The sequence below is a fragment of the Beta vulgaris genome, chromosome 7, assembly GCF_026745355.1.
Source record: "Beta vulgaris subsp. vulgaris cultivar EL10 chromosome 7, EL10.2, whole genome shotgun sequence".
Taxonomy (NCBI): Eukaryota; Viridiplantae; Streptophyta; class Magnoliopsida; order Caryophyllales; family Amaranthaceae; genus Beta; species Beta vulgaris.
Genome location: NC_079208.1, coordinates 31,293,331 through 31,308,177, shown reverse-complemented (window position 1 = coordinate 31,308,177; position 14,847 = coordinate 31,293,331). Strand labels below are relative to the sequence as shown.

Genomic DNA, 14,847 nt, shown 5'->3' with positions numbered 1-14,847 from the left:
CATAGTTTCTCTCTTCCTCCATGACTTCCATCCTTCTCCTTTCTCCCTCCACCAAGCCCCCTCCCCCTTCGATCACTATCACCGGCCACCCCTCTCCTCCCAACTGCACCTGTACAATCACCACAACCCCCGCTTCCACCTTGTGCACCACGACCACCTTGCACCATCCACCATAACCCCTCTCATGCAACAATAACACATTTCTTCCATCTCTTCCAAACACTCCCCTAAACAAAAGCCGAAAAATTCTCCCCACAAAAATGGTCGGTGCTTCATCTGCTTTAATCTTAAGCTCAAACCCATCTCTCATAAAAAACGCAGTAACCTCCACCTATTTTTCCTCCCTTTTTTGTTGACCATTCTTAAACAAAACATACCCTTACATGGCTAACAAATTTCAATAATGGACCCACCAATACAACCGCCACCACCATTCCTAGAACTACTAGCAACTATATTCCCAACTACACAATGCTAATCCTTGCTTGGTCTGTCATCTTTCCTATTTTGTGCTTGCCGCAGAGTTAAAAATCCACATCTTTTGTTCGCCTTCCCAGTGGGGGCGGCTCCTCCGTTGTGGGTAAAGGTGAAACAAGTACTTTTCTTTTTGGTCCTTATTATGCATTCAATGCGATTCACATGATCCTCGGAACTAGTCATGGACAATTCTCAAATTTGGATACATAGGAAGCAAGAGTAAGCCCAAAAATTATATGAAGGCATTCTGATTAGTCGGTTTCGAACGACTGACTAGTGATGATTGTTCATAGACGGCTAGTTCTTCTTATTCAACAAGCCAAACTTCGACACTGACAAGTTGTCATATCCTCCGTTGACAAAACATGCCCACCACCAGCAGCAACACGTGTCATACAAGTAGTGCTTCAAGAACCGCGGTGGCAACCCCTCTCTCTTAAAAATTTGTAGCCCTAAAACACTTTTTCTTACGAATTTCATCTCTTTCCTGCCAAATATACCTTGTTCAGAACTAAGTGAGCTAGGGGGAGGAGGAGGGGCTAGGGGGAGAGAAAAGGGACAATTAGTAAATAATTGGGGGTCAATTTGACCAATTAAGGGTTAATAATGGCTTACAAACAAACTAAACGTTATGGGTACTTTGTATAATTTACAAAAAGTTTGGGGTATATGGTAAATTACAAAACATGAAGGGTATATGATGAATAATTTTTGGTTAGGGGTATATGGTGTGTATCCATCACATAATAATTGCAACCGTTGACCATTACACTTTCCAATGAATAACTTTAACTCTTAATAAATCTAATTATCTATTAGTAAAAATTATGAAATGTTAATATGTTGATAACATACATTGGGATAAACCTTAGAAAATTCTATATGATAACATCTCTCTTTATATACATTAGTTAAAATTTATGATCAAAGTAAAGCATGTAAATAGCAAAAGTGCAAATATTGCAATTGGTATGGGACAGAGGAAACTGCTACAAAAAAAAGGGGCAAAGAGAACTGTCGAAATAGGCTCCATAGAACGCTTAGGATAGTTTTCCTATCAAACTATCTATAAAGTTTATAGCAGGGGTGGAAGAGGCTTTATGTATGCCTAGTTATAGAGAACGATTTTCTGACATGACCGTTCAATTCCCTTCCTAAAATCGGAAAATGAAGAAGGATAGATAACGATTATCATACTTAACTATTCTGTTTTGCAAACTAAACGCTTCTCTGTTCTCTCTAGTTCTCTCTCTAGATTATCTTGCGTGAAATTTGTCATGGTAGTTCAGGGTTTTAGTGACACGCGTGCGTCGGTGTTCTTCTAAATCAGATCTGGGTCTACAGTCAACTTAGGTTTTCTTAGGTCTTTATACTTCTTACTCTTAGTGAATAGGCAATTTGGGTGTTCTTTGTTTCACAGGGTTTGTATCTTCTCCCAGTATGGATCTTCTTCTTGATTCCTCTGGGAAAGCTCTTTGTCGTATAGGGCCAAAAGTTCAGGGGACATATCACAATCAATTACTGAGGCATATCAGTTTAAGCGTGCTGTTGTTGCTCAGGTTTGTGATTACCGCCATTTTGATGCCCATAGTTGCAGTTATGGGTAGATAATTTTTGGTTGAAACGGGATGAAATTCGGGTGCGTAAAGTGGGTCACCTGTTTTTCTTTCTCTGTAATCATCAAGATGATTGTCAGGCTCTCATTAATAAGGGCTTTACTTCAGGGGCTCTCATCACGTTTTCTGGGTTTCGTTACAACATGTCTCTTCAGGATTTGAGGACCTCAGAGGCAGCCATTTGGGTCCGCATTGAAGGTTTACTCTTTTTATTTGCTCAGCTTGCGGTAGCTAAGAGAGCATTCATGCAGATAGCTCGAGTGTTGTTTTTTTAATGATATTACCAAATCACAAGATCCACTTACTCATTTAAGGGTGTGTGTTGGGGTAAATTTGGATCGTCCTCTTATTCCTGGGTTCTTTTTCCAGGAAGAAAATTTGTCTCCTTCTTGGTTGGTGTTTCGTTATGAAGGTGCTTTTGTGCACTGTAAACGGTGTGGCCGAGTTGGCCATATGCAGACTCGCTATCGTAAATCTTTTCACCGTGTTCGTCAAGATTTTGCTCTGTATTTGCAATCGTTGTGTGGGGACCCAGATTTTGTGTTTGTAGACCCTTATATGAACTCTTTGTATTCTGCTTAAATTATAGGCTTACCCAAAAATGAGCGGAATAGAATTAAGATTCCTGATTTGTTAAATAGGAGTTTAGGGCCACCACAAACTTCGTCGGATACCTCTAACTCGTCGTCTTCAGAATCGCCGGATGAATCGCATACTACAATTCATCCAGCTGACCCGGGGCCGTCTTCAAAGCCCAAGCAGAAGGAAAGCTCTCCATCTTGCCAGTCTGATGATAATGGACAGTAATACGGGTGGCCATGGCGGTTATGATGGAGCCACTTCTATTAAAAGGAAGTATCGATCTTTGAACATGAATTCTGCGCCACCCTATCCCTCGGTTGATTTGGGGATTGTCAAAATGTACTATGAGATAGTCATGCGTGGTGCCGGTTTTTGGCCGACTAGGTTGCCTTTTTCTGATGATGGGTGTGATTCTCGGTTTACGACGGTTCAACCAACTAGGCCTACAATGATGCTACGCCATATATCAATGTCATCTACTAGGGTTGGCGAAAAATGACGGATGTCATTTAATGAGGGCCCTGCAAAACGCGGTTGCACTTCATTTATTCCCATAAGGCTCGAGGGAATAAATGTTAGGTTTACCCCCTTCTGACTCCAGGTTGGTTTATTTCTTGGACTTCTTGTTTCCCTTCTTCATCTAAGTCATTTGTCTTCTTTGTCCCTCCTATTTATCATGTGCCTGGTGGATATGAGAAGGGTGTGTTGCAGGTTTTGGTGGGTTGTAAGGGTATTATGAACTTTTGGGTTTCGGAGTTGAGAAGTAGGTGGGTAGATGTTATTAATTTGGGTGTTGTTTCCCATTTTTGGGATGCTATGTGCTGTTCTTTAAATAGTGTGGACCGAGGACTTGTCTCTATCCTAAGATTTCTTCCTTCTTTTGTCCACTCCAGTTCCGCTTCTTTCAAAGCTTCTACTTGGCTTTTTTCCAGTTCAAAGTGGGTGGAGTTGTTGAATATGGAGTATGATGCGGGCCATAAATATTTGGGCCTGTCTGGGGCTGCTTCTGTTGGGTTTGAAATTCGGCAGCGAACCAAAGTCTCTTTGCTCCCGGGGGATCGTCTCTTGGCACCCTGCCATCCTTTTGATGATCCGTTTATTAGGTTTTCACCCTCTATACCAAGCCCATGTTCAGATTTGTCAGAAACCTCTGCTGATGAGTTTGTCTTCCCCAATCCCAGATATGTCTTAGTGGATTCCAACTTATTTCCCACTTTTGGGCCTGTCTTCAGTCAGCATAGTCAGCTGTCTACTTTGGAGGTGGCCTGTGCAGAAATTGGGATGGATTCACCGAATGGGTCAGATTTTGATATGTTGGATTTCCCTGAGGAGGAGGAGCATTTTTTTCCCAGGCTTGGATTTTTCTTTGGATGAAATGAAGGGTTTAGATCTCAACTCTTCCCCTCCACCATCTGATTCGGAGGGCCAGCATTTTCTGAAGCCACGAAAATCTATCCTCCAAATTCGTCAGGAAAGGCGTTGATGTACACATATTCGAAAGGGTAAGTGGAGGGCTACTGGCATTCTTGCGAAGGAACTTGGTCCACTTCCTCTGGTGGCTCGTAAGAGAGAGGCGGCCCAGGTTGAGTCTCAGTTTTCATGTCAGTTTGGTTGGGGGTCAGGTGGATTGCAGATAGGATCTAAGAAGAAAAAGGTGCAGAAGGACTATTTTGGATTTGTGGATGGAATGCGGGCCCTGTGTTTTGGCTTGCATGGGGATTTCGACCACCAACTAATTCTGAAGAAGGTGGAGGTGCGGCTGGCTTCGCACAGCCTTCAGGGGGGAATGAAACTCGTCAGTTGGGATTGTCGTGGCGTTCTTGTTGCAGGGCCCACTTTGTCTTATATTAGTCAATTAATTAGGGTGTATAATCTTGATGTAGTATTTCTGCAAGAAACGTTATGTACAGTCCAAGAATTAATATTAATTTTCAGTAGGTTTGGGTTTACTAATTCCTCTGGGATTGATGTTAAGGGTCAGAGTGGGGGTTTGTTTTTGGCCTGTCCATCTAATGTTAACTTACATGTGCTTGTAATTAAGGATAAATTCTTAGTTTGTAGTATTAAATAGTGCAATTTCGAGTATTTTGTTGTTTTTGTATATGGATCTCCGTGTGTTGCTAACAGATCTTCAACATGGGATGCTTTGCATCTTGTAATGCACCTGAAAAGTCCTGTAGTCATTTTAGGGGACTTTAATTAAGTTGAATATTCATGCCAAAAGAGAGGTGGTAGAAGGAAGATTAAGGGCTTAAATTGCTTCTCGAATTGGAAGAGTAATCTTGGACTTTTGGATATTCCATCTGATGGGCCATCTTTTACCTGGTCCAATTGTCGAAACATGCCTAATACTTATTTATAAAATATTGGATCGAGGGTATAATGAGGATGCTTGGAGAACTCACTAGTGGAAAAAACCCCAACTGATGCGGTCAAAACTGACCTTTCTGATGCGCTTTTGGTCCACACCAGGTGGGCTCGCAACAGCTCACTAATGTTTTCTGATGCGGTCCAAAACCGCATCACAAAACAATAATCTGATGCGATTCCTAGGTAATAATCTGATGCGGTTTTCCCTAGGAACCGCATCAGATTATTATCTTGGCGCCAAGTTTCCTTTATCCTCTGGGAACAAACGGATGCGGTTTTACTTGGAACCACATCAGTTTGTTTATATATATATATATATATATGATATTTCGAGAATGTACTACAAATGAAGTTTTAAATAAGTACTAAAATAAAAAATAAACATATATAGTGTAAGTAGCTAGTAACATAACCCTAACAAAGAAGCTTAAACCTGCGACATCATCTTCACATGCAAATGTCGGTAAGGTAGCGTGCTAGCAAATCCCGAACCTCGTTTATCTCGGAGGTGGTGAAAGACTCCTGCCTTGGCTTTCCCTTGATGATTACCTTATAAAACAAATATAAGGAAACACACATAAGAAGTCAATAATAAGGCTAAGTGCGGGAGTTTAATGAAAGTTGAGCTAAGAAGTCAGTAATCAGCCCGAAATGGTCTTCACTTACCCAAATTGGGTTTCAAAGCATGAAAAATGATTACCATGACTCTAATGGTTAAATATGTTGTTAATATAGCTTTACATGTTCTAACATGTGACTAAATGGGGGAATTAAGGAGAATGATCGAACATGAAAATCTTATATCGACCCTAAATGACCTTCATTTACCCAAAATGGGTTTCAAAGCATGGGAAATAGTTTTTCTTGACTCTAATGGTTATATCTGTTGCTATTAGTACTATATATGTCCTAATATGTGGCTAAATGTAGAAAACTATGTAGATTGAACTTGAAAGGGCAAAATAGGCCCGAAAAGACCTTCATTTACCCTAAATGACATTTATCTGCCTAAAATGGATTGAGAGTACATGAGTGGACTTTACTTGACTCTAATGGTTAAATATGTTGTTATTATAGCTATACAAGTTCTAACATGTGACTAAATGCAGGAATTAAGGAAAATGACATGAAAGTCTAATACCAGCCCTAAATGGCCTTCATTTACCCAGATTGGGTTTCAAACCATGAGAAATGGTTTTCCTTCACTCTAATGGTTATAGCCTTCATATGCACGCGATGCGTGCGTTAATTTCAAAATTTGTTATTCTATTAGATACTCCATTCGTACTTTATTTATGATTAAACTTAAATATGAAAAATTCAACAGTTAGATGAATTTAGATATATTAATTCGCTAATGTAAAAAAATAAAAAAGGTTGTGAGTGATTGTTAACATTAATTTTTTGTGAATGAATATTGAACATAAAGAACTAAAATAATGAGTTGGTTTAACTGAATTAAAGAGTATCAAAGGTAGTGAATGTTCAGACTTTTCATATGCACGTTATGTATGCCATCTTTTTTTATAAGGTATAAATATTTTGTCCATTTAATTTTTGATTGAAGTATTTGATGCATATACCATTTTAAACTTGTTTTAAATGACAAGTTGGAATGAGAATTTTTAAATGATTTGCTTTTGTAATTTTTTTCATTCCATTAATTAAATCATTAAGGGTATTTTAGTCACTTCAAAAGAGGACACCACACCTCCTCCCTTGGCTTATATAATTGAGATATATGTTGCTATTAGTACTATATATATCCTAACATGTAACTAAATGCGAGAATTGAGGAATATGAACATGAAAGTCTAATATCGGTTCTAAATGACCTTCATTTACCCAAATTGGGTTTCAAAGCATGAGAAATGATTTTTCTTGACTCTAATGGTTATATATGTTTCTATTAGTACTATACATGTCCTAACATGTGACTAAATGTGGAAATTAAGGAGAATGGACTAGAAAATCTAATATCGGCCCTAAATGACCTTCATTTACCCAAATTGGGTTTCAAAGCATGCGAAATGGTTTTTCTTAACTCTAATGGTTATATATGTTGCTATGAGTACTATGTATGTCCTAACATCTGACTAAATGCGGGAATTAAGGAGAATGGACATGAAAATCTAATATCGATCCTAAATGACCTTCATTTACCCAAATTGGGTTTCAAAGCATGAGAAATGTTTTTTTCCTGACTCTAATGGTTATATATGTTGCTATTAGTACTATATATGTCCTAACATGTGGCTAAATATGGATAACTATGTAAATTGAACTTGAAAGGCCAAAATAGGCCCGAAAAGACCCTCATTTACCCAAAATGACATTTATCTACCCAAAATGGATTGAAAGCACATGAGTGGACTTCACTTGACCCTGATGGTTAAATATGTTGTTATTATAGCTATACATGTTCTAACATGTGACTAAATGCGGGAATTAAGGAAAATGAACATGACAATCCAATATAAGCCCTAAATGACCTTCATTTACCCGAATTAGGTTTCAAAGCATGAGAAATGGTTTTTCTTGACTCTAATGGCTATATATGTTTCTATTAGTACTATATATTTCCTAAAATGTGACTAAATGCGGGAATTAAGGAGAATGGACAAGAAAATCTAATATCGGCCCAAAATGACCTTCATTTACGCAAATTGGGTTTCAAAGAATGAGAAATGGTTTTTCTTGACTCTAATGGTTATATATGTTGCTATTAGTATTATATATGTCCTAACATGTGACTAAATGTGGGAATTAAGGAGAATGAACATGAAAATTTAATATCGGCGGTAAATGACTTTCATTTACCCAAATTGGGTTTCAAAGCATGAGAAATGGTTTTTCTTGACTCTAATGGTTATATATGTTGCTATTAGTACTATATATGTCCTAAGATATAGCTAAATGTGGAAAACTATGTAAATTGAACTTCAAAGGCCAAAATAGGTTCGAAAAGGCGAAAATGGGTTGTTATATATAATACCTTCTCAATATCCCCGATTTCCTTGCAACTTGAGGCTATATCGAACATGAACCTCAACACATAGTAGCCACACTCGGTTTCCCTGGGTTGTTGAGCACACTAATTATAGAATTACATAAAAAATTCATGTAAGAAACATACATATTTCTTTTTTGTAAAGAAAAGAAGTAGAAAATAATATGAATTACCTTCATTATTTTCCACTGAGGAACTTTTCCTGTTCTCTCAACCTTTTTCAAACAGCTTTAGTTATTTTAATTTCATGTGAGAAGTGGACAAAGGAAGAAAGTAGTGAAACGTGTTTTGCTAATAATAATTAGCATTTTAATTAAGTAACAAACATACCTATTTATGCATGATTTGAGGAGTAAGGATCGTGGTAGATCTTGAGCTGCATAATCAAACTGATATACTGTGTTGTTTGAAGGACAAATCACAAGAAGCGACCAATGGGCACTAAAACCACTAAAAAAAAAAAGTTAGGAAGCAATCATGTGAGTACTTGTATTGTATAATAATTACTAAGTAATAAAAATAAATACAAAGGTCAAGAACTATACTCTTCAAAACAAGGGGTAAATATGAACTTATTATGTTGTGCACGTTTAGCTATTTGGAGACATAGCTAAATATACTGCTTAACCTCAGCTGTGTTTTGCAAACAATTGTCAGCTCTGACGAAATTTCGAGATAACCAACCAAACTGATCGCGTCCACAAGGAGACTCTTGGAGTAATCTTCATTTCAAAGCACAACCATATACATAACATAGATATATTATTAGATATTGCAAAGAAAGTTCATATATTTCATAAGTACAAATGCTATACCTCATGAATGCTTGAATTAATTAAACATTCAACATCTCTCCGCAACGGAATTCCTTACATCATCCTTGGACACCCATGTCGATGCTTCCTCGTGGTAGTTGAATTATGTGGTACCCAACTTAACCTCCATTGGTGTATCATCCGGCATAGCACACATATTTTCATGTGGCCATGAGCATGCTTTAGTGAGACATTGAAGCGTTGATGACTCAGTCTAAGTATCTTTAGAAGGGTCTTGTTGGTGACTTGAACCTTTGAAGACTTGCGTTCCTTTCCCCGAAATCACCTTCTTTGGCTTGCTTATATATGTCCTAACATGTATTTTATTTATAGCTTTACATATCCTAACATGTATTTTATTTATAGCTTTATATGTCCTAACATATGGCTAAATACAAAAAACAAAGTACAAGGAACATGAAAAGAAAAAATCGGCCCGAAATGACCTTTACCTACCCAAAATGGGTTTCATCTTCCCAAAATGGGTTTCTAAGTATATGAATGGCTTTTAGTTGACTCTAATGGTTGTATATATTGTTATTAGAGCTAAATATGTCCTAACATGTTGCTAAATGCGTGAAACTAAGTACATGGAACATGAAAAACAAAAATCGGCCCGAATTGGCTTCCATTTACCCAAAATGGGTTTCAAAGCATGTGAAGTGACTTTTTTGACCCTAGTGGTTATATATGTTGTAATTATAGTTATATATGTCCTAACATGAAACACGAAAAGCAAAAATCGACCCGAAATGACCTTTACTTATCCAAAATGGGTTTCATCTTTCCAAAATGGATTTCTAAGTATATGAATGACATATATGGTTATATATGTTGTTATTACAACTATTCATGACCTAACATGGCTTAAATTCCAAAAAATAAAGTTGTTATTACAAAACCCAATATGCTGCCCCTACTTTGCACTCCGCTGACCACAAGATTGACCCAAATCATCATACTCGAGGGTCATATGGGTCTTAACTTTTATACCCTTAGTTGTACCCTTTCCTTTCCGCTTCTTTATTGCAACACTCCTTGGAGTTTTGGTTGAGACTTGCAATTGTTTCCCGGCATTTTTGGGTGGCACAATAAGCGACAAGACACATGGATAATCTTCCCGAGCATTATTGTCAATGGGGGGAGCATTATCGGCTAGCTCCTCAATTACTTGAACCTAGCTTGCGCAATTCCTCATCTTGCAAGCACTTCTCCTCATCATGCGTTATGTCTTCCGGTTCACCTTTATCCTCCTCCTTCTCTGCATCATACTCATCATCGTCCTTTGACTTATCATACTCATCATCGGTTTCTTCCCCTATAATTAAATCATCTCGGACCATGTTTGAAAATCCTGAAATGTAAAAAAAAAAAAAAGAAACGTGTAAGAGTTAACAAATAAAAATAAAGCTTAGGAAAAAACATAAAATGAATATGGCCCAAACTTGTTGCCACCCCGCCTACCACCCTGCTGCCACCATACCTACCACCCTCCCAACCTGCTACACTCCCTCTACTGCCCTCCCCACCCTCATACACACATGGCAGACCCCTTGCATATAACACACTGCCCACTTCCCCTGCACACTCCCCACCCCCTTGTAGGCCTGCACACTTCCCACCTCCCCTGCACACTGCCCACCCTCCATTCCCCCACTGCCCTGCCCTGCCACTACCACTACCCACCCCCACAAAAATCTAGAATTAGGCCATAAACGACATTCATCTACCCAAATCGGTTTCTTCCATCATGTGACCCAACTTTAAGTGACTCTAATGGTGATACATATACTAATAAGAACTATACATGACATTAAATGAGGCTAAAAGCGATAAATTAAAGAAATCGAGCTTGAAAAGTCGAAATCGGCCCAAAATGACATTCAGTTACCCAAATTGAGTTTCAAAACATGTGAAGCGAGTTTAGTTGATTGTAATATATATATATATATATATATATATATATATATATATATACCAATAAGAACTAAATATGACATTATATGTGACTAAAAGTAAAAAAAATTAAGTCAAATGACCTTGAAAAGCCGAAATCGACCCAAATTACATTCATTTACCCAAATCGAGGCCCAAAACATGTGAAGCGAGTTTAGTTGATTGTAATATATATATGTATATATATATATGTATATATGTATATATATATATATATATATATATATATATATATACCAATAAGAACTAAACATGACATTACATGCGACTAAAAGTGAGAAATTAATTCAAATAAGCTGAAATCCGGAATTTGAAATTGAGAAGTCGAGCTTTTTGCCACCTTCCTATGAAGTTTCAACCATTATTCCTTCTCCATGATTTGCACGCATGTAATTTATCGCTAACTCCACATCAGTGACATCGGAGTTGGGATTGGTGAAAAGCGGGGTGTCTTCAAACGCATCATACTCCTCCTCATCCTCAACATCACCAAATCTAAGTATACTTCTTTTTCCCGGGACAACAATTGACCAATTGTTATCAGAAGGGTCAATTACATAGAATACTTGGTTAACTTATGATGCACGCACGAATGGCTTTTTACTATCACGCAACCGACCCAAGTCTACAAGAGTAAATCCACAAGGGTCATCTTTTCTTATGTAGCGCCGGTTATAATCAACCCACTTGCATCGAAATAAGCAGAACATGAAACTAGAGTAGTCAAGCTCCGAAATATCTTTAACCCGCCCATACTGTGTAGATGATGCCTCTACTGAAACGCCACTATTCTGCAAAGATCTCGATGTTTGATCTTGACGATCTGTCCAAAACGTATATCCATTAACATCATAACCTTCATAGAAATGCACAACTTCTCGAGGGGTAAATGCTAGCCATTTAAGAGTTTCTGAAATAGTGGAATCTACTTTACGCATTAATCAGTTATGGAACCAATCAATAAACGTCTTATTATGCAACTAGATCAATGGCATCAGTCCTTTTACCTGGATTCTTATCACACAACTCCTCCATATGCTCATCCAAGTAGGGATGGGCCTGTACCATATGCTGCAATATAAATAAGTGTGCTTGTATGCACATTTCAACAGGAGGTACAATCATTTTGGAACCAATTGTACCTTTACCATCGAGTCTGCCCTCGTGTTGACATGTAGGAAGTCCAATAGGATCAACATTAGTTAAGAACTCGGCCACAAAATTACCGACCTCTTCACTTACAATCCCCTGATTAATACTTTCTTTTGGTTGCACTGGATTCCTTACTTTATCTTTCAAAGAGCCCATATGTCTTTCAAAGGGATATCACCACCTCAAAAACACCAGACCACATAGCTTAATCTCTCGAACTAGATGTACAACCAAATGGACCATAATGTCGAAGAAAGCAGGTGGAAATACATCTCAAACTTGCACAAAGTCTTTATCACGCCAGCCTGGAGAGCATGAAGCTTCGACGGTTGTAACGTTTTGCTACACATAGTATTGAAAAAAAGAACACAACTCTGTTATGGTATGTCTCACGTGTTTCGACAATATCCCTCGAATTGCAATCGGCAAGAATACTTGCATCATTATACGACAATCGTGAGACTTCATACTCGATAACTTCAACTCACCGTCTAAAGTAACAAATCTTTTCATGTTCCATGAGTACCCTGATAAAGCCTTAATGTTGTACAAAGACTCGCAAAAAAGCCTTTTCTCAGCTCTAGATGGAGTGTAGCAAGCCGGAGGCATAGAGTGTAGCAAGCCGGAGGCAAATAGTTTCTATCATCATCAATAAGCTTTTTCTTTCCTTTCCTTTCAATTCTTGCAGCAGACCCTTCTTCAATTTCCTCTTTTTTTCCCTTTCCTTTTCCTTTGCCAGACACTTTCTCTTTTTTCTTTCTTTTCTTAGTGTCCCTCTTTTGAACCCATAGCTCTGGTCGAATCCCCTCACTTTCCAGGTACAGTCACACTCCTCTACTATCCATTGTCTTATGTGGAATATTCATAAGCGTCCCCAGAATGGCGTCACATACATTTTTATCTATGTGCATAACGTTGAGACAATGTCTAACCTCTAGATCTCTCCAATATAAAGTTTCCACAGGATAGACTCCTTTTTCCAAAGTCCCTTACGACCATCACCCGCTCCTTTGCCGAATACCGTTTCAATACCCTTAACCTGATCAAAAACCTCAATACCAGTCAATGGCCTACGAGCAACCCCTTCCTCAACTATTCCATTGAATGCCTTCTTCTTATTACGATAAGGATGATCGCGTAGAAGGAACCTTCGTGTCCACATATAAACTTCTTTGTGACAAGTAGAAATGTATTTAGATTATGTGTCGTCGATGCAAATTGGGCATGCTTTCTTCCCTTTGTTCTTGTACCCCGATAAGTTCCCATAAGTTGGAAAGTCGTTAAGAGTGTACAAAAGCATGGCACACAATGTGAATACCTCATCAGCATGCGCATCATACACAAAAACTCCCTCATCTCACATTTTTCTCAAATCATCAACAAGTGGTTGGAGGCAGACATTTATGTCGTTTCCAGGCTGTTTCGGCCCTAAAATAAGAATCGACAACATGATGTACTTGCGTCTCATGCACAACCAAGGAGGCAAGTTGTATATAACTAGAAGAACTGGCCATGTACTATGTTGAGAACTAAGAGTGCCAAATGGGTTCATCCCATCCATACATAGGCCAAGCCTCAGATTTCTATCCTCGACACCAAAGGTCTTATGCAAACGATTGATAGCTTTCCACTCAGGAGCATCAGCCGGATGTTTGAGAAAACCGTCCTTTTTCCTTCGTTCTGCATGCCACCTTAAGTTCTTAGCATCTTTTTTGATTGAAAACATGCGCTTGAATCATGGTATAATCGGAAGATACCACATCACCTTTGTTGGAGGCCCTTTCTTATCACCAAACCCTATGCGCCTGTAACGGGACTTCCCACATCGACGACACTCATCCATATTCGCATATTCATTTTGATATAGCACACAATCATTTGGACAAGCATGTATCCTCTGGTACTCCAAACCGAAGGGACACATCAGTTTCTTATCATAGTAGTTCGACTTGGGTAGTTTATGGTCCTCCGGCAACATATCACCAAATGCTTGCAACAAGGAAGTGGAAGCACATTCACTTATACTGGATTTCGTCTTGATATTAAAGAGTGTTATCACGACCGTCAGCTTGGTGTACCTCGTACAACCGGGATACAACGGTTTTTGAGACGCCTCGGCCATGCACTCAAAAATACGAGGTTGTTTCCCAGCATGATCATCCACCCCCTCCATTTCCTCGATATGGTCCCCATCATCATCATCATCATCCTCTACTTCAATATTCTCATATTCGTCCTCGACGTTCCTTTCATTCTCAATGACATCAAACTCAACTCTTTCATGCACATCGTTAACAATGGCATTCCCACCATCATATATACCCTCCTCACTGTGCCAAACCCATACATGGTAGTCTTGCCTAAACCCGCGACGAAAGATATGCTCCCTCAGTGACCCAATGTTACTAACCATACCCACATTACCACAATCAACACAAGGACAATAAAACCCCTCAGTTCTCGTTGCAGCCTGATGACTTAATGCATCATCACAAAATTCAAAGAACCCATCCACGAATTCACATGTGTCACGACTACCATACATCCATGCACGATTCATTTCAATCAGACCTCTAATTAAATACAAGCAACAAGTACCTCATGTCAATAAGGAACTTCATTACATGATTAGAGTTTGTGAACAATATACATTTAATGAAATTAGGCATGCTTTCCAAGGGTCCTTATCATTCCAACCTAACCCATCCTTAGATGTCTAATCTCACTAGTGATTGTACGTCTTCTTTTCGATTTTACGGAAAATTTGGCAGCATTTCCCTACAGTTCTCCAAGTACACAATGTAGATATATAGTTACTTATATCTACATATGTACCCAGAGAACAAAAGTAGGGAAACGACGAGCCAAG

At 38.6% G+C, this 14,847-nt stretch overlaps 1 protein-coding gene across 1 annotated transcript; it reads right to left on the bottom strand.

Moving 5' to 3' along the window:
• Positions 1-13,713: 13,713 nt before the first annotated feature.
• On the bottom strand, positions 13,714-14,538 carry LOC130589520 (uncharacterized). The gene has a single exon (XM_057390794.1). It carries the CDS (start codon positions 14,536-14,538, stop codon positions 13,714-13,716), a length of 825 nt encoding a protein of 274 aa, XP_057246777.1.
• Positions 14,539-14,847: the final 309 nt, after the last annotated feature.